The sequence below is a fragment of the Argopecten irradians genome, chromosome 4 (genome assembly GCF_041381155.1).
Source record: "Argopecten irradians isolate NY chromosome 4, Ai_NY, whole genome shotgun sequence".
In the NCBI taxonomy this organism is placed as follows: Eukaryota; Metazoa; Mollusca; class Bivalvia; order Pectinida; family Pectinidae; genus Argopecten; species Argopecten irradians.
The window spans coordinates 51,913,447-51,935,493 of NC_091137.1; the positions used below are offsets into that span (position 1 = coordinate 51,913,447).

General features: G+C 35.3%; 1 protein-coding gene across 1 annotated transcript in view; it reads right to left on the reverse strand.

Moving 5' to 3' along the window:
• Positions 1–22,047, reverse strand: part of LOC138322355 (nucleoporin NUP188-like) — a 217,793-nt gene that overhangs the window by 189,159 nt on the left and 6,587 nt on the right. The window contains exons 2-3 of the mRNA XM_069266395.1: positions 10,116–10,172; positions 9,262–9,330 (exon numbers count right to left, since the gene is read on the reverse strand). Of these exons, the coding sequence (XP_069122496.1) occupies positions 9,262–9,330; positions 10,116–10,172 (126 nt within the window). The remainder of the gene's footprint in view (positions 1–9,261; positions 9,331–10,115; positions 10,173–22,047) is intronic.

A 22,047-nucleotide genomic window follows, 5' to 3' on the forward strand; every position in this document is an offset into this window, starting at 1 on the left:
CTGATTGACAGTAAGACAATAGCAAATACCCGATATAGTCCACCGAATAGCAAATTGCCCGCGGCCAGGTAATTACAGGTGAGTTCGATGAATGGCGTTGTGTACAGGTAAATAACATCCTGGTCAAGGTATTACATAACCATCAAACCAAAGGCATGGCTAATTATATATCTATAATGTCGGTGTATCTACTAGTATATCGATTAAAAATTGAAAGCACGGTCTGAAAAAATAGTTTGTTTTGCTTAATATCTCAATATTTAGGTCTTTTATAATATCGAAAGTAAATTCTTTCTACCACATGTTGAAACGTTTTACGGTATTGTAATAAATGTATCTCGATTTATTCGGTTAGCAACACACAAAACAATGTTTGTAATGATAAATCATCGGTGTGCATGTATGTCAAGCATCATATCCTTGATGCTTCAATCAAGAATTTCTTCAATTGTTACGTAAAATTTCATTCTACAGTCACAAACTTTGCAATTCACAATGTATCAAAGATACAGACTACAGGAAAATATTATCTAATTAAAGCGTATTCGTTGCTGAACTCCTCGACAAAAAATCGGAAACTTTTATTTCTGTGTGGATTTTCTTTCATAATTACACGAAGATACCTGCTATTAGAGCACAAATTAGAGTATTTGAAACATCGAATTTCACTCTTTTAGTTATTTATATTCGAGACAAAGTTATTGTACGATTAACTTCACTCAAAAGTAATCATAAAAAAAATCTTTGATCGGCTTTTCCTGTGACCGTCGATGTAAGTGATAGCACATCAGTTAAAGTACAGCAATAAGCCACGGACTATTGTGACGTCACACGGTTTAGGGCTAGAAAATATGCATAATCGGGCGGTCAGAAAATTTGACCTCGATATCGGCGGTTTACAGGTTATTCCGGTCGCGCGCGGCACGGAGGGGTTTCAACACGGTCTAATAAAGCCATTTCCAGCATAAACTGAAATTATCATTTTTGACTGCACAAATAATTTAAATATATCATGGAATTATAAATGCTTATAAATCCTTATAAATCCTTGTATATATGTAATCGTGTTCCGTATTTTATTAACACTTTTTGAACTTGATTTAGGCCTAATAGTTATCAGACTAACGCACCATTTTATCATAATAAAAATGTAAATGTGTACAGATTACCGAGTACCCGGATGTACTGTTACGTGAATCTCCTAAAATTGCTGACTTGCAATATGGCGTGTGTGTCAATGATTATATATATAAAGTCAAGTGAATGTATTATATATGCCAATTCATAAATACTTGGTACTGAAACCACCCCCATTTTGTATCCCAACATCGTCAAAAGTATCATCAAGGATTTATAAGTGAGAACTGTCTCTTTACCCTACTAAACACCACGTGTAACGCTAGACAAACCGGGAAATCGAGTCCAACGAAACACCAATGTAAAGTTAATAAAATTTCACAACGTTTAGTACTTGCTTTAAGGACGGAAGATTTAGAAGATATGTCTTAAATTTTTGTTAAAAAAATACGACATCTCATGAAATGACGCTTCAGAAAGTAAGACGGTAACCTCCGCACCCACAAGCTACATCAAAGGCTGCGCCGGCGGATATCAACGGAAAATCAGTCGTCGCCCAACGTCACGGTCAGTACACAAACGCAAAAGCTCCTACGTCGTACTTGCCCAAAACCCAGCGTGACTTATTCACCTCACATACGTCCTTGGTATCATCAAGGATGTATTTTAGACAAAAATCCTTAGTATCATATTATCTTATTATAAGCGACCGCGGTGTGAAAAAGTGCTCACAGAAATTAGACATACACTACATATGACATACACTACATATGAAACTATATATACTATGGTCTCATTAAATTATTAGGTAGCTGTATGACTGTGTTTCTGGTGTTAAAAATCATACACATATGATCGCATTGAAAAAGTGTATACAACTATCGTCGGCCATTTTTCTCACTTCGAGCCCCCCAAAATGCATACGCATCCCCTTCGTAACCCCGGAGGGTACCGCTAGCTAGCTCCTACCCGTGGTGTCAGGATGGCCCCAATAGGGCAAGCAATTCAATTCAAATTAGTCGGATGACACGTGTGCGGTACACAGTACACCTGAGAGGTGTATCTATGGCGACAACATATAAGTAAATGTACAGGTAATATAATTCACCTGACAGAGAGAGAAGAACATATACTGGCAATAAGTTGGGTTTTTTTGTAAAGTTCATTCTTTGTAAACCCCCATTAAAGTGTACTGGGTTAAAAGTTTCATCAAGGATTTATAAGTGAGAACTGTCTCTTTACCCTACTAAACACCACGCGTAACGCTAGACAAACCGGGAAATCGAGTCCAACGAAACACCAATGTAAAGTTAATAAAATTTCACAACCTTTAGTACTTGCTTTAAGGACGGAAGATTTAGAAGATATGTCTTAAATTTTTGTTAAAAAATACGACAACTCATGAAATGACGCTTCAGAATGTAAGACGGTAACCCTCGCACCCACAAGCTACATCAGATTCAGATTCTTTTATTTCCTTGTTTTTTACAACATCGTAGAGTTGACATAAACATATACAATATAACAATGCAGACAGTGCTGGACAAACATATAACTACATTTTGCATGGCAAAACATGTACATTGTATGATTGGTTATGTATATATACTATTTCATAAAACATAAGATCAATGATTTATAATGCACATTTCAAAACCTTGAAATATTAATTAACTTAAATTAGAAATTAAATTATCTCGTAGCTTTAAAGCCAAATCTATATATTTTCCTAACCTGTTTAATTCCCCTATATTCTGGGTTGATAATAAGAGTACCAACTTAAACACACTAGGACGTTTATAATAATATGATTTAATATATTTTTTTCTTAATTCAGAGTAACAATTACATATAAGTATAAAGTGAAATTCATCTTCAATGTCATTAGCATTACATACCTCACACAATCTTTGAATTCTCTGACGATTCCTATACCTCCCTTGTTCAATATTTAAATTATGTGAACTAAGTCTTATACGTGCAATATTCTTCATATGTGAATTATTAATTGATTTTGTTAAGTAAAATTGAAGAGTGAATTTATCTACAATATGTCTATAAAGAAACCCCTTTGATATCGTTTGTACATTTGAAATTAGTTCTTGTCTATAAACATCGTAAAATCTATTCTCAATAATTTTATAAATAACTTTATCATCTACTGTCGTATTATTCCAGAGATATGTTAATCCTAATTTATTTAATTCCCCTCGTATATTTAAAATCCAACTGTCATCAGAGCGTATTCTGTCTTCGTAGCAAGCTCTTAATACACAGTTATTTGAGTTACGAATTTTAAGCCAGTATTTAATTATACGTAATTTTCTTAATGTTGACAATGGCAATCTTCCGAGTTCACAATGTACTAAATTATTACAAGTGCTCTTTTTTTGAACTTATTATTGATTGCATAATAAGCCTTATTGCCTTGTTCAGCAACATGTTTTTGAGTTACATAAAATTTCCCATTATAATTGAAAAGCATTCCAAGATAATTGAATCGGTCAACAATTTGTAATTCGCTTCCATTATAAAACCACTTTTCATTGTTTCTAATAATGCCCCCATTCCTAAACACAACTATTTTTGTCTTATCAATATTCAAATTAAGGCTATGTTTATTATTGTAAGACTTCAGAGCATCTAATATTTGCTGTAATTTCTCTGGTGTTTCTGCAAAAAGCACTGTATCATCTGCATACATTAAAAGAAAAATACTTATTAAATTAAGTTCAATTGATGGACAGCATTCATTAATAAAGTGCATTTCACAATCATTTACAAATAATGAGTACAAAATCGGGGAGAGAATTTCTCCTTGGAAGAGACCGATTGTATTTGAGAAAAAATCTGAATAATAACCATTATGCTTAACACAAGATTTGACCGAGCTATATAATGATTGAATTATTTGTAACATTTTCCCTCTTACACCCTGTTTAATCAATTTACTCCATAACTGAGATCTGTCAATAAGATCGAATGCCTTCTTATAATCCACAAAACAACAATACAATCTCCCGCCCTTTTTACTTAAATACTTGTTAATTAAGGTTTAAAGTACATATATTGCATCTATCGTTGAATAGCCCGGTTTGAAGCCAAATTGAGCATCTGTTATAATATCATTTTCAGTACTCCACTTTACTAAACGTTCATTCAATATGGATGTAAAAAGTTTACCCATACAGCTAACAAGAGTTATTCCTCTGTAGTTATTAATATTTTCAGTATCACCTTTCTTAAAAACTGGTGTAATAGAACCAGTGGACCAGGCCTCTGGAAATATGCCCGAATGAAAAATGGCATTAAAAAGCTTGACCAAAAATGGAGCAAGTATGTCCTTACAATCAAGGAAAAGTTCATTAAGTATTTTGTCGACACCACAACTTTTGTTTCTTTTTAATTTGCGTATAGAAAATAAAACCTCTTGATCAGTAATTTCCTTATCTAATTCATTAAACACACAGGACAAATTGTTATCAATAAAATCATTAGTATTGTTGGTACATTGATCCCCATCTAGGTTACATTGGCTCACGAGATTCTTGTAGTGGAGGAAGAAATCATCAATTGAAAGTTTATCAGATGTCTTTGATTTACTTTTGCAGAAAAATTGGTAAAAATGTTTTGGGTTATGTTTTCTTAAATATTCCATCATGTCACCTTCATGTCGTTGATATTCTCTTTTAAGTCTTACTTCATACTTTTTATAAGCGGTCTTTTTCACTGCAAGCGCTTGATGATTACTGTCATTTTTCTCATTATTAAAATTATACAAGGCTCTTTTGTATTCGTTGTACTTTTGCTTACAAATATCATTGAACCAAGGTTTATCTTCTTTCAATGCTGATTTCTTCCTTTGACATTCATCAGATTTATGTAAATTACAGGTAAAAACATCACACAACGGTAAACATACATCACGTAGAATAGAACCAACTCGTTCAATACATCTTTCAATATCAACCCGGTTTGTCAATGAAGGTCTAAGTGAATCATTTAATGAATTCATATTTTCCATAAGATTTTGTCTTATCTCATTTATATTTCCATCCATCCACCGTATATTTTTACATACACATCGAGTATGAATATCATCTTTAATTTGTCTTACTTCAGAGATTTGTTCTATTCTCAACGTAAAAGATATAGGTGCGTGGTCGGAGACAGGTTCAAAATTTCCAGACTTAAACTCTACTATGTCATGAAAGTTATTAGTCTCCACAAGTAGATAATCAATAAGGCTAGTACCATTCGTACTAAAAAATGTAACACTTCCCTCTCGGTCACAAGGATGTCGTCCATTCATTATTCTATAACCAGTATTTTTACAAAATGACAATAATGACAATGACAATACATCAAAGGCTGCGCCGGCGGATATCAACGGAAAAACAGTCGTCGCCCAACGTCACTGTCAGTACACAAACGCAAAAGCTCCTACGTCGTACTTGCCCAAAACCCAGCGTGACTTATTCACCTCACATACGTCCTTGGTATCATCAAGGATGTATTTTAGACAAAAATCCTTAGTATCATATTATCATCTTATTATAAGCGACCGCGGTGTGAAAAAGTGCTCACAGAAATTAGACATACACTACATATGAAACTATATATACTATGGTCTCATTAAATTATTAGGTAGCTGTATGACTGTGTTTCTGGTGTTAAAAATCATACACATATGATCGCATTGAAAAAGTGTATACAACTATCGTTGGCCATTTTTCTCACTTCGAGCCCCCCAAAATGCATACGCATCCCCTTCGTAACCCCGGAGGGTACCGCTAGCTAGCTCCTACCCGTGGTGTCAGGATGGCCCCAATAGGGCAAGCAATTCAATTCAAATTAGTCGGATGACACGTGTGCGGTACACAGTACACCTGAGAGGTGTATCTATGGCGACAACATATAAGTAAATGTACAGGTAATATAATTCACCTGACAGAGAGAGAAGAACATATACTGGCAATAAGTTGGGTTTTTTTTGTAAAGTTCATTCTTTGTAAACCCCCATTAAAGTGTACTGGGTTAAAAAGGATCTTCCCGAACTTCACTGACAATCTAGTCTCTGTCTTTCATTGATTAGCATTTTGAGTATATAATTTTTAACAAATGTATAGCACAGTGATCGTTCATATGATATTTTATGTTTATCATAGTGACATTGTGTATCGATTACGTCACGCACTAAATATAGCCTTGAAAAAATTGCTAGCCGTTGGTCGGTTTGTGTTGACACAATATTCCATGTTAATGTGTATTTTATGGTGTAATAAATAACATGCCAGCTATGATAACTCCCAGTAACTGGGTTTCGAAAGGTGTGCTCTTAAACTGAAAATTGTATGAAAATTCTGTTATTATGTGACCTTCTTATTAGTGCTTTATTCGATTCGTGCCATGAGGTTCATCAGGATATTTATTCAAACCAATATTATTTTCACTTTTGTGTCTCTTTTTTAGAAATAAGATATGATGATTAATACAGACACCGGTATATCCCGATGTCATTTCCTATAACGAGTTGTACATAGATCTAACAAATATCCCCAGCTAACCAGTTGCTTTTAAAGACGTTTTTAATATTGTCCAGTGATAGTAATATTAGGAAAAAACCCTTTTAAAGATATTTTTAGGTGTAACGACGTCACAAGTATAAAAAATGCATACTGAATCAGAAACGTATAAAAAATTAATGTATGTCGTTAAGTTTCAGATTCAATAAGTTAATCGACAAAGAAATAATAATTTTAAAAAATTTGTTGAAATCTCACTACCATTATGTGTAAACTGGAATATGAAGAAATATACACGTTTTATCATTTAACCAATCGATGAATACAGCTCCCTACACTACTCTCCTTATGGTCTTATCCAGAGTACCTCTCTTTGACGACACAAAAGAAATCATACATGACCAAGCTAAGTTCGCTTCATTGTAATAACATAGGCCTGGGCATGGCCTCGTAATTAGGGTAGTAGTAAAAACCTTTACCATAACACTGACTAATTAGCAAAGACAGTATATCACCATTGTTTATTTAAGTCAAACATGTAATTATGTAATATCAAATAAAAAAAAAAAAACAATTGTGAGAAAAAGTGATCTTTTTACTGACCAATTAAACTTCTTAATTGCCGGAATCTTGTTTTGATTTTATAGTCTTTGTCATTCCAACAAAAAATATCAGTGGCCAAGGCTATAAATACTCCCTCACACAATCCTTATAGTATCATACAACATGAATACCTTTCAAGAAGCAACCTACCGATACCTGTCCAGCGACACCAAGAAGACCTGCATCCTCGGTCACAGCTTTATCAGCGCCTCATCGCCCGATGGAGAAAAGAAGAAATACCACTACCCAATTGGTCATTCCATGCCTTCGGACGAGGTGGTTTGAAGCTTCGACAGCTGAGAGACATCGTACTAGCCGAAGATTTTTCCATCTATCACTCCGTCTTTGTACAGATAGGCGAAAATGACATCGCTGACCAGTCAACGGCCCGTACAATTGGACTTCTTCAAGAAATCCATCAACTGTTTATCGCCCAGGGTGTAGAAGTGGTGATGTTCGGCGAGCTTTTTCCGAGACACGATCGCAAATTCAACAAGACCGCATCACTTATCAACAGAATGATGAAGAAACAACACACTGACATCATTTGGCAACACGACAGAGACTTGTTGAAGACAACCTCAATCCGAGCTAAAGATGGTACACACCTGAAACCGTCGGCGGAAGTTGCTTTCTCCAACAGCATTGACCGGGCCATCAGACACATGAGGGCTTGATTTTATAATCAGCCAATCATTTATAAAAAAAACATTTTCATGGCTACACAAATATCACAAAAAGACCCATGAACACTCAAAATTACGCATTTATATATTACGAATTATATATCTTTAGCATGAATAAAAACAACTGAAAATTGACACGTGTATACTATTTATAATTTTATTATAAATAATTGACGAATACTTCTTAAAACTAAACATGTATTTAATCAGAAACATATATGTGTAATTGTTTCTGACAATATGAATTAAATTTTATCATATTAGTTCACCAGTTAAGTTTGGCCTCTATACTGGCATTACGTGCAACAAAGTACATCAAATAATTACCAGAATATGATATCGGTCGTTTAATGTATATCAAATCAATTCAGCAAACCTGAAAAGCAGATCATTATGTATAACACTTAATCAGCATTTTACAATTAAAGGCAACAGCAAAACGTCTGTAAATAACAAATATTTATTCATTTTATGGAAAACGATCTTATTTTAATATCGTCAACAATTCAAATTTGTGAGAAGAATATACATACATGTAATTGCACATAATCAAACACATAATTTGTTTGTCATAGTTAATCCCCGTGTATATACACATATTTTACACATAACCTAGACAGTTATTCATTTGTTACCGCTCGCATCGGAACTCTTCCGAAAAAAGGTGCAAAATGCATAGCTCAAATGACGAGACGCAGGAAAGAAAACAACACAAGATAGGAGAATAGGATAATGAGGATATATGTATTTTTAAAGGGGAAAAGAGAATTGTAAACATAATTATTTTACAGGTACAATCGGCTGGCGGCTGTACGTGCTGTAAGTCTCGTTTCACAAGGTAAAGTTTACCTGTGTAAGCCGTGTGCTCGGCCGTCACGGCTCGGCGCGCCCGCTCGATGTAAGCGACGAAATGTGTTAATATTAGCGCAGAAACATTGAATATAAACGCAGAAACACTGAATATAAACGCAGAAACTCTTAATTCTATCGCCGAATCTGTTAATTTCACCGTCGCATCGGAAAAGTTTGGCGATTCCCAACCTCCGACAATGTAGTAATAAATAGCCGTGCACGTAACGAAGTTGGGTAATTGTGACTGATACCCTCTGTTATTCGGCCGTCAGCCGTCACGACCCACGGCGGACAGAAAAATACTTAATTTTACGGCAGAAATACTTAATTTTATTAATCGAATTGGAATTCTGAGGAAAAGTCTTAATATAAAGGGTTAATACTGAATAAAAAAGCACATATGTAATCCTGCCGAAACTTGTTAAAAATTAAGTATTCTGCCGTTATTCTAACAAGTTTCGGCAAGATTAACACATTTTGGGTTACCAGTGATACCAAACACATATTTAACAACTTACCATCATTGTCCCGTTAGTTTCCCATGTGGGCAGTGCTTCTTTGATACAAGCCTTTAATTGGTCCAGAAGCTATAACAAAATAACAGCAAATATATACAGGCTTGATCTATTATACCTAAAACAAGAGGTCCAAAGGGCATTAACAGTCACCTGACAAGCACTTGAAGTTTGTGACATCTTTACCTTGGTAAATACATATTTCTTCTAAAACTAATGACATCATCAGACATGTTAGCCCCTAGTGAACAAAAAGAGGTAGATTTTTCACTCCAAATGACTGCACACAACATCTATCAATGTGCTCCAAACACATCTAAATATCAAAAATATGCAAAAATAATAACCACAAGAGACCCATGTGCCTGCAGTCATCTGACTATTGGTACAAGAAGCTCGAAAGTTTCCAATACATTTGATGACGTTGACATTTAAAGTTAAGGTAAAGGTCATTCACTTCAACAAACTTGGTAGCCCTTCATCCAAGTATGGTACAGGCCCAATATCATTATTATCAGGTCTCTATTTCCCCTATTGGGCCCCGCCCCTCCTGGCCCGGTAATTTAGTCACAGCAATAATTTATATTTATACTCTGTTCCCCTTCCCCAGAGGATTTTTCTGACCAAATTTGGTTTCAATCTATACAGAACTCTATGACTACTTCTAGTAGCAATTGAAAGGATTTACTTCTATTTCCCCTATTGGGCCCTGCCCCTCCTGCCCCTAGGCAGAGCCCTTTGGGCAAGATGAGCTAAAAATTACATCTGACAGTAACCAGACACCAATATATTTTAACAAATGGTGTAAATGGTAACCAGACAAAGAGTCATTATGAAAATGTTGATAAGTTTGTTACCTTTTCCATGATATTGCCATCAGCAGTCATCCTTCTGATGAACTGTTCCAATTCATCCTGAAAACGTCAGATGTGTGAAAGTGTTGATGATGGTATATATACAAATGCTACATATTGTGTAGTTAAGACTGGACATTTCCCACATGTAATAAAGTACATTTGAGTCTATATATAAACCGTTGTTTTACTGGACATTTCCCACATGTTATAAAGTACATTTCAGTTTATATATAAACCGTTGTTTTACTGGACATTTCCCACATGTTATAAAGTACATTTCAGTTTATATATAAACCGTTGTTTTACTGGACATTTCCCACATGTAATAAAGTACATTTGAGTCTATATATAAACCGTTGTTTTACTGGAAATTTCCCACATGTTATAAAGTACATTTCAGTTTATATATAAACCGTTGTTTTACTGGGCATTTCCCACATGTAATAAAGTACATTTCAGTTTATATATCAACCGTTGTTTTACTGGGCATTTCCCACATGTAATAAAGTACATTTGAGTCTATATATAAACCGTTGTTTTACTGGACATTTCCCACATGTAATAAAGTACATTTGAGTCTATATATAAACCTTTGTTTTACTGGACATTTCCCACATGTTATAAAGTACATTTTAGTTTATATATAAACCGTTGTTTTACTGGGCATTTCCCACATGTAATAAAGTACATTTGAGTCTATATATAAACCGTTGTTTTACTGGGCATTTCCCACATGTAATAAAGTACATTTGAGTCTATATATAAACCTTTGTTTTACTGGACATTTCCCACATGTTATAAAGTACATTTCAGTCTATATTTAAACCGTTGTTTTACTGGACATTTCCCACATGTAATAAAGTACATTTGAGTCTATATATAAACCGTTGTTTTACTTGACATTTCCCACATGTAATAAAGTACATTTGGGTCTATATATAAACCTTTGTTTTACTGGACATTTCCCACATGTTATAAAGTACATTTCAGTTTATATATAAACCGTTGTTTTACTGGGCATTTCCCACATGTAATAAAGTACATTTGAGTCTATATATAAACCGTTGTTTTACTGGACATTTCCCACATGTAATAAAGTACATTTGAGTCTATATATAAACCTTTGTTTTACTGGACATTTCCCACATGTTATAAAGTACATTTCAGTCTATATACAAGAGGCCCAGAGGGCCTGTATCGCTCACCTGGTTTTTTGTTAGTAATTATCACAAGAATCTAACAATTAGAAAAATAAGCAAAATTGACTCCCAAAGTTTAATTTTGAATCACAACCATACAATGATGCTATTGATACCATACAAATATGCTATCCAGTACATAGGTTCAGAGACAAAGTAATTTATATGAAAATAGTAGCCTAATTGACCTTTTTGACCTCGCATCTATTGCCGTTTAAGGCCCCGGGGGTCAGCCCTATCATTTGTACAATTTCAAATCCCAACCCTATAAGGATGCTACCATTGCATTATAAGTGCTCTTCCATTCTTAGTTGCAAAGAAGTCGTTTATATGGAAATAGCTAAATTGACCCCTTTTGACCCCACCCTTCAGGCTCCTGGGGGGGTCAGCCCCATCATTTGCAAAATTTTGAATCCAAACCCTTTAAGGATGTAACCATTGCATTATGAGCGCAATCCCATGTTAAGTTGCAGAGAAAAAGTCATTTATATGGAAATTGACCATTTTTGACCCCGCCCCTCAGGCCCCCGGGGGGTCAGCCCTATCATTTGCTCAATTTGGAATCCCCAGCCTACAAGGATGCTACCATTGCATTATGGGTGCTATACCATGCTTAGTTGCAGAGAAGAAGTCATTTATATGGAAATAGCCAAATTGACCCCTTTTGACCCCGCCCCTCAGGCCGCCGGGGGGTCAGCCCTATCATTTGCACAATTTTGAATCCCCACCCTATAAGGATGCTACAATTGCATTATGAGTGCTATCTCATGCTTAGTTTCAGAGAAGAAGTCGTTTTAAATGGAAATAGCCAAATTGACCCCATTTGACCCCGCCTCTCAGGCCCCCGGGGGGTCAGCCCCATTATTTGTACAATTTTGAATCCCCACCCTATAAGGATGATATCATTGCATTATGGGTGCTATCCCATGCTTGGTTTCAGAGAAGAAGTCGTTTATATGGAAATAGCCAAATTGACCCCTTTTGACCCTGCCCCTCAGCCCCCCCGGGAGTCAGCCCCATCATTTGTACAATTTTGAATCCCCACCCTATAACGATACTACAATTGATTATGAGTGCTATCTCATGCTTAGTTTCAGAGAAGAAGTCGTTTAAATGGAAATAGCCAAATTGACCCCATTTGACCCCGCCCCTCAGGCCCCCGGGGGGTCAGCCCCCTCATTTGTACAATTTGGAATCCCCACCCTATAAGGATGCTACCATAATTGCATTATGGGTGCTATCCCATGCTTGGTTTCAGAGAAAAAGTCGTTTATATGGAAATAGCCAAATTGACCCCTTCTGACCCCGCCCCTCAGGCCCCCGGGGGGTCAATCCCATCATTTGTACAATTTTCAGTTAGTAGCCCATAAGGATGCTACCAGTCAAATTTTATTGAAATCCGACCAGCGGTTATGGAGAAGAAGTCGATTGTTGACGGACGACGGACGACGGACGCCGGACGACGGACGCTGCGGTATCCCATAAGCTCACCTCGGTCCTTTGGACCAGGTGAGCTAATCAAAGTGCCAAGGCCACTCATAGATGCTGTGAATGAAGAACTCAAACGAAGGAATAAAGAAATTGGTTTTGCATTTAGATATTGAATTTAGAATACTAAGTGTACAGTGTTATATTAGGGATATGTTTACGGTATATCGTATTTATTTTATGATATCTAAGTTGATTCAAGAACTATAAGTTGAATAACTCATTTTCCTGAAGTAAATTTTATATTAAAATTTTAAACTATTTCTGAAATAATGATTTCAACACCAATAAAACCGGTCAGAATCTGAGTATCATTTTTTAGGATTCTGTATTAATTACTAAAATTATCAATTTCATCAATATCTCTTCAAACATTTAAGAATATTTTCGGAAAAATATAACATTAGAAATACATGTATTACCATTTCCGGATATGTTTTGGTTCCCTTTCTAAAAAATTAGCATGGGTTGCTTTGACGACTTTTGACTAATAAATCACGGCCAGATACTTTTGCCAAATAAAAGCTACATTATTTCGTTACGTATAACACTCAGATTTATTTTAAATTCACAAGAACGCTAGTCGGTAACATAAAAAAACTTCATGTAATGCATCGGACTTAAGCAAGTCTTCGAAAGACTCAGTAAATGGTTGGCGACATATTATCGCGAAGAATATATCGTGATTTTTGCTTTGCCGACTTTTGAATAATAATAAATCATGGCCAGATATTTAGGTCAAATTAAAGGTTCATTATTTGGTTACTTATAACACGTCAAGAAAACTAGATGCAATGCATCAGACTTAAGCAAGTCTTCGTAAGGCTACCGTACATTACAAGACAATATAAGTTCATTTGGCACTTTTAGTTGCTCGTACATATATAGATCTATATAATCATTATGTTTTGTAAGTTTCTGTTGACAAATTTTGTACTTTTTCCCTTTCAATATAACGCAGTTGTCGATAAACAAAAGGCACAAGTCCCAGTGACCTATTAACTTTTACTGCGCAATGATACCACCAGATATAGTTCGTCAATGCAACCAAATTAAAAAAACTCTATAACCGTTATAAGAACTTTTTTTTTGCAATTATCTTCCTAACATTTCATTACATTAATCGATTAGTAGCATGAATTACGTAAAATTGAAATAGACATACACAATCCAAAATCGACCGAAAGTCTGCCGCGTAGGAAGACATCGAAGAAGGCATTGTTCGTGATTTTTGGGACCATACATGACGCGTAGGGATACATAAATCATAGAGTCCCAACTGAACACTTAATTCATACCGTCTTTAGTGCATATGTATGAACAAATTTAATTTTTGTGGTTTTGAATACTAAGGTTCGATATATTCATACTATCAAGTAATATGTAAAATGAACAAAACAACATTTAATTTTCGTCGCGGAGTGGTTTTATTGTTTAGATGTGCACAGGTTCGCCGAGTGTACCTAAGAATGCTGTTTCACAGCATCAATAAACCGTTGTTTTACTGGGCATTTCCTACATGTAATAAAGTACATTTGAGTCTATATATAAACCGTTGTTTTACTGGGCATTTCCCACATGTAATAAAGTACATTTGAGTCTATATATATAAACCTTTGTTTTACTGGACATTTCCCACTTTGGATGTATGCTTAATGCAATGTCTGAAGTTTCAATCAAAATAAATTTAATCAATCAATAGCCCATAACTGTATGGATAGGAACATTCACCAGATAAACTACCCAAAGGTATCTTATTCTTGTCATGCTAAAATTTTACTGCACCAAATTCAATCGTTTTACATTATCAAAATATTTAATCTGAAATGACAAAATAATCATCTTCCAAATGCAGTCTTTATGTTTTTGTGGACAAAAACCTTCTAAAACAAGAGTCCTATGGGGCCTCAATGGTCACCTGAGTTATGAAACAAAGACGTACAAACACTATCCCATTGCACCCATCAGGCTCAAAAAGTCAGTCAGGACTAATTAGGCCAAAAAATTATATAAATGTCACAGGTTACATGACTGAAAAAAATAGTGTACGTCAGTCGGGAATTTTTTTATTTTATTTTGTTCATTCCTTTTTTGAGGAGGGTTCAGTTGCTTTATTGCTACATTACAAAGTAATTTGTCTTTCAAACTATAGGCTGGCTAGGATTTTTTTTTGTTTCTCAATGCTGTAATTTAACTTTATCTGGGTATACTTAAAGGCCGGGGCCAGGGTATAAAAGGGAGACAATTTGGAAAAATGGAAGGTGATGCAAATCTTTGGCAGCCTTAACTTCAGAGAAAGAATTAACTCAAATTCATGTTATTCAAGAATATATGTGACATATATTTTGTCATGGTTATATATTTACATATGCCCCTATATAGTCAACGGGAGGGGAGTTGCGTTCAAATTAGCGTAAACACGACGTATGAATACAAACTCAGAGTAGGATCGGACTACTTCTAGTGCACGCTTCGGTAAGATTTGGCGTCATATGATAATCTAAATAAACTTTAATTACTTAATTTACATTTTACCTTTTCACAGATGACATATTTGCTTTGAATTAATAATAAACTAAAAAACGATTTCGGTCTTCTATTTGTCTCAAGACTGATCCTTAGGCGGCACAGACAATATCATGCTCGTCATTAGCTTATTCGGTTGGCCTACTGTATGAAGTGTAAACAAAGTTTTCTCGTTGTCGGATTAAAAATAATAATAAAGAGTTGTTATTAGATCCAATTGAAATGTATTTGACATCAAAACAGAATATGTGTTCAAGCATTGTTACGGTAATAAACCACAAAAAGAATCGCTGGTCGAGGCTACAACCGGGGGCTTTCATCAGGAATATTCGAGGAATTCCATAGTTACGACAGTCACACACCATGCAAATACTTGTCTATCATCCGTACAATACAATAAAAGTCGTGACTATGAAGAATTTAGTCTATATCGCATACGTAGACTGTTACATACATTACAAACATTCAGCAGCTCAACAGTCATACCATTTGATCAACAGGCTATTTCACAGTTACTTTCCTCGGTTGAAAATCAAATATAGCGGCTCGCTCCACTTCTGACCGCATCACTACCCTGACAACGATAATATACCGGTAGTCGTTCCGCCTCGGTTATCTCAATTTTTATTCGAAATGGACATTATTGATACATTATCCAATTGAAAAAAAAAAAACATAATTTAAAAATAATTTAAAAGTGTCATTGTTATACAGTCTAAACTCGTTATCTCAAAATCGCTTGACTCGAAATTCCGGTTGAGTCGAATTAATTTTGAAGTCCCGTTTTTTTCCCTTCTTTGTATATGTATTTTGAGATCGGATGACTCGAATTTCGATGACTCGAAACTCCGGTTGAGTCAAAGTCAATTTCTGGTCCCTAGAACGGATATTCAGTGAAAAAAATAGCCGCTATCTCGAATTTAATTTCAGTCAAAATTTCAAATTAAAAAAAAATTAATTAGGCCTAGGCCTACGTAAATATACCCGTGGTTTGTCGTAAGACATGATTGGTTTACCTGCACATATCGCGATCGGTATACACAGGCCTACGGGAACATACTACAAAAATGACTGCTAATTAGGAATTGTTTAATAATCCTCTCAAGTCTGGCTTCCTAATTAGTGTCACTTTACAATGGTGACTTACCTTTACATAGACACGACGCGTGTTTACACAATCACTTATGATCATGACTGGAAGCGTGTTTGTGTAGGAATCATTAGAAACGAAAGTGTTTTCTTAGACTTATATGAAATGTCGATAGTGCAAAATAATTTAACAAACTCACAATGTTAAATGTTTAACTAATCGTTGCATATGTACTAGTATCTTAATCAAACAATTTATTTCTGCGTTGGTATAGAAACCTACTTTCGTTCCGTTTACCGTAAATTATATTAACCAGTAGAGTGAACTGGTGTGTTAGAGCCGAAAACGGAGCGAGTAGTCTGCTTATGAAGGTGAAAATTATTGTTTATTTTGCTTTAAATTCTGAAAAAGAAAGATGCTTTTTTATTTGTTCAGGTACTACATTCCGTATAAGTTTGTTGTATGAACCACTGAAGTCAGTACACCACCTACGGGAAATCAGGGTGCATGCCTATTATCGTGACGATCATATTATCGTAATTCAAGTTTTTTATGCATTTAAAAAAGATCCAAAAACATCTGAAAACATTACCAAAATGATTTAATACAAACATAATAAGTTGGAAAATCACGATAATATGCTGATCACGGTAAAAGACATGAACCCAGCCGTAATAGTTATAAGATAAGGATCGTTAAAAATACGTTCTTATCAAACCTTATGACATTACGTTTGAGTCGAATTCCGGATGAGTCGAATTATTTTCGTTGGTCCGTTGAATTTCGAGATAACGAGTTTTGACTGTATTTCAAATCAAACTGCAGCTATAACATTCAACAATCACAACTGTCTTCGGTCATTCTGACTACCGTAGTTTCCAAACTTAGCAACCATTACCGTTTTAAATTTGATGAAAAAGTAGACTTATTAATGTAAATATAAAATTTGAACAGTGTTTTGATTGCGTTAAAGGTGGTATGAACGCAATGGGATACAGATATATTCTACATGTAGCGCTAACGTTTTACATTGAATATGTCTGTATCCCATTGCGTTCATACCACCTTTAATGCTATCAAACCACTGTTCAATCTGTATATGAATTTTTGTGAGGAATCTGAAAATGTACATATAATCTTTAATAAAAAAATCAACTTTGCTTGTTTTCCTATAAAAGTATTTTTTCCTTTTCAAATTGTATACTGCCAATCAAATTTGAATTCAGGGGTGTAAAAATTTATTTCAAAGCACTAGCCCAGGGCTAGTAGACACCAAAATCTCACTAGCCCGGCCTAAATATCTACTAGCCCAGCCAAAAAAAAAATGAAAAATTTATAATACCAGTATTTTTTATACTGTATAAATTCAAATATTTTTAATTGAGTGAGTATTTTTTATTATTTGCATCTACTTTTTTTTTTATTTAAATTAAAAAATAAACATTAAGAAAATCTTTAATCTGTGATATTTCTAGAACACAATTTTTAGATTTTTTTTAATCCTGAAACCGGATTCTGGATTCCCGACCTTTGACCCGGATATTAGAATAACCATAACAAATATGGCTGCCTACTGCAGGCATGGCTTTGCAGCCGACTTTTTGAGGAATAGATTCCAGTTCTTTAACATCGTTTTTGTAACTATTAAAATTTACTGATCTGATAGCTGAGATGACTTATTTGATGGTTTGTATATTGTTTTTCTAGAACTTGTGTTGCAAATTACGTAACTTTCACATGAAATGCTATGCATCACTATTCACTGTGGTGATCGGGAGGTCTACTGTACCTGTCTACAGTCGTAAATAAATTAGACAACATGACTCCAGATTAATATTTAAAGTTAGATACAAATATTACATAGAATTGCAATGTTTTAAAGTGTTATTATGACTAAATATTGATGTTTTTCGTTTTGAGATATCTTTGAAAAAAGTAACTAGCCCCGGGCTAGTATGGCTAAAATTTCCACTAGCCCAAGCTGAAAATTTGGTAGCCCCGGGCGTCGGGCTAGTGGATTTTACACCCCTGGAATTTTGCCAGTTTGCCTACCGGAAGTTGTTGACAGAAGTTTACAGTTGTGTTGTTGCAATGGCCCTCGCTACACATGCTGAATAAACAAACTCCCTACCTTATCAGCATTTTGGCGGCAATAGATATCCCAAAGGCACATACATAGGAATGTACATTAATCCAATTAACTCAGTCATAAACAAGACAGATTCACACTTCCCATAAACACAGTTCATGTAATCTATTCCCAACAATATGACCCAGATATGCCATATCATCAGGATTTGGAAACCAGAGTCTGACCAGTTTAATAACACAGTCTGGCATTATATCCCGCCTATGCCACACAGGTTCCCCTTGTCCTGTCCTGATTCCTAATGCCTGCTTCTTTTTTTCTTGATATCGTGGATCTCCCCAGGCTCCTCAGTGATACAGCATTGTCCAAAACCTTTTGTAAATTTCTTTTCTTCGAATATTGTTTTTCTTATGCTGTGGATGTGCTGTTATTTCCCACCATTGTTGTTTGTTTCTCTCATTTGTAATACATGGCCTACATAAATAAAACTGGCATTCATCTGAGTTATCATCCTGGGGAATAGAAAATCCCAAACTTTCACAAGGTGACACAGATCCACCTTCTGTGTGATCCTCATTTGTTTCCTCTGTGTATTCCAAGCGTTGTTCTTGATAAAGTTGTCTAATTGCATTTCTCTGTTCTTCATTTACAACTAAGGTCAGTGTATGTGTGTCCTCTGCCATGTTGGCTAAAACTTGGCGATGGTATGGGGGAAGGAGGGGGTATGAGAGTAACATGAACCTGTGGGAGTCATATTGCCCTGTGGCCAGAGAGTGGAATTATGCAATTAATCAAGATTTCATCGACCAGCAAGGGGCAGTATTTGGGAGAATTGAAACAAAACAAATACAAGAATTCCACAGAAGTGGATGTGTCGCCTGCACAGCATTACAAAAAATAGTTATTTACAGTTGAAAATATTGTTAATTATTTAGGTGAAGTAATCAAGTTCCATAACTCTTGCAAATATTGATGGATTTTGAAAAGTATCAAACCCATCTAAGATCTCATTGATAGAAAGCAAAATACCAAATTTGGTTGAAATTGGACAATAAATACTAAAGTTTTCAAGCGGAAGCCATGTTTCGACTATTTTAAGGTCCTGTAACTCTTGCAAATATTGACAGATTTTGACCAGTATGGAACCCATCTAAGATCTCATTAATATAAAGCAACATACCAAATTTGGTTGTAATCGGACAATAAATATTTAAGTTATCGAGTGGAAACCATGGATTTTTCTGTTTTGATGGTTTTAAAGTCCTGTAACTCTTAAAAATATAGACGGATTTTGACCATTATTGAACTTATTTAAGATATCAATGATATAAAACAATTTATGAAATTTGGTTGAAAGTGGAAAATAAATATTTAAGTTATCGAGCGGAAACCATGGATTTTCCCGTTTTGACGATTTTAAAGTCCCGTAACTCTTGCAAATATTGACGGATTTATACCATGAACGAACTCATCTGAGATCTAATTGATATAAAGCTATATACCAAATTTGATTGAAATCGGACAATAAGTATTTCAGTTATCGCACGGAAACCGTTTCCCGGACGCCGACGCCGACACCAACGACGCCGACATAGTGATACCTAAGTGTCGCCCTTGCATTGCAGGCGACACAAAAACTATAGGTTTTTAGTTGCAACTTGTTTGATAAATCTATGTTGTAATCACAAAGGAATTATGACAGTTTCACAATTCTTGTTTGTTAGGGTTAAAAATGGCCAATGGCTAAAAGAAATCATTATGTTTCCCCCATAGGATCCTCATGTGGTCTTTATATATTCACAAGAATGTTGTAGAAAATCCATTGTGTCCTAGGCTCGGTTATAACCAGAACAAGGACGTTAAGCCCCATCAATCAATCAATCAAGACAAGAGGCCCATGGGCCTTAACGGTCACCTGAGTTAGAATATATAATGAAACAAATTAAAGACATATAAACACTATATGCTGGTCCTTGAAATTGGTCAGTGATTTATAAATTTCACTTTTTAGACTAAGAAGAGTATTTGCTTCCATCAAACATGTGAACTTGGAAGTATTTTTTGAAATTTTAATCATTTTGACCCTGTTTGGTCCTGCCCCTCTGGTCCCCCAGGAGGTCATCGAGGACTGATTTGGATGTTAAAATGCTATATCTTAGGCTAATAATTCTTATCAAGTTTGACTAATTTCCTACGAAAATTGGGCAATAATGTTCACAAATATGTTTTTCCTATATAAACTAAAGTAAACTTGACCCCTCCCCAGAGGGTAACGTGAGACCCCAAGGTCATATAATTCACAATTTTTATAAAACACCTTAAGACCTTTCCATCTATAATTATTTGATTCCACTATATTAAAATGCTATCTCAGGCTAATAATTCTAACCAAGTTTGACTCATTTCCTATGAAAATTGAGCAAAAAATGCTCATTAATGTGTTTTTCCTGTATAAACTAGTAAACTTGACCCCCTCCCCAAGGGGAAACGCGAGACCCTAGGGTCATATAATTCACAAATTTTGTAAAGGACCTTAAGACCTTTCTATTTATGAAAAGTATTTGATTCTACCATTTCCAGAATTTCAGAAGAAGATTTTTGAAGTTTTAGCCTATTTGACCCTTTTTTAGCCCCACCCCTCTGCCCCCAGGGGGTCGGCCAGGACCAATGTGGATATGATATTAAAATGCTATCTCAGGCTAATAATTCTAACCAAGTTTGACTTGTTTCCAATGAAAATTGAGCAAAACATGCTCATAAATGTGTTTTCCCTATATAAACTATAGTAAACTTGACCCCTCCCCAGGGGGAAACGCGAGACCCCAGGGTCATATAATTCACAATTTTTGTAAAGGACCTTAAGACCTTTCTATTTATGAAAAGTATTTGATTCTACCATTTCCAGAATTTCAGAGGAAGATTTTTGAAGTTTTAGCCTATTTGACCCCTTTTGACCCCGCCCCTAAAGTCCCTGGGGGTCAGTCATAGAAAATTTGTTAATAGGATTAAATGGCCATCTCATACTGATAATTCTGACAACATTTGACTCATTTCCTATTACAAATGACCAAATAATCCGCGAAAATGTGTTTTCCCAATATAAACTATAGTAAACTTAATCCCCTCCCCAGGGGGAAACTAGAGACCCCAGGGTCATATAATTCACAATTTTTGTAAAGGACCTTAAGACCTTTCTATCTATGAAGAGTATTTGATTCTACCACATCTGTGAGTAGAGAAGAAGATTTTTGAAATTTTACTCAATTTTACCCCTTTTGGCCCCTCCCACAGCCCCCTGGGGGGTGGGGACCATATAATTCACAATTTTGATTGGCCTTATGCCTAAGAAGGTTTGTGCAAAATTTCATTGAAATTGCTTCAGCAGTTTTGGAGAAGAAGACGAAAATGTAAATTGTTTACGGACATACGATGCACGACGGACGACGCACGACGCACGACGCACGACGACGGACAAAAGGCGATTAGAATAGGCCACTTGAGACTTCGTCTCAGGTGACCTAAAAATCCATTGGAAATACC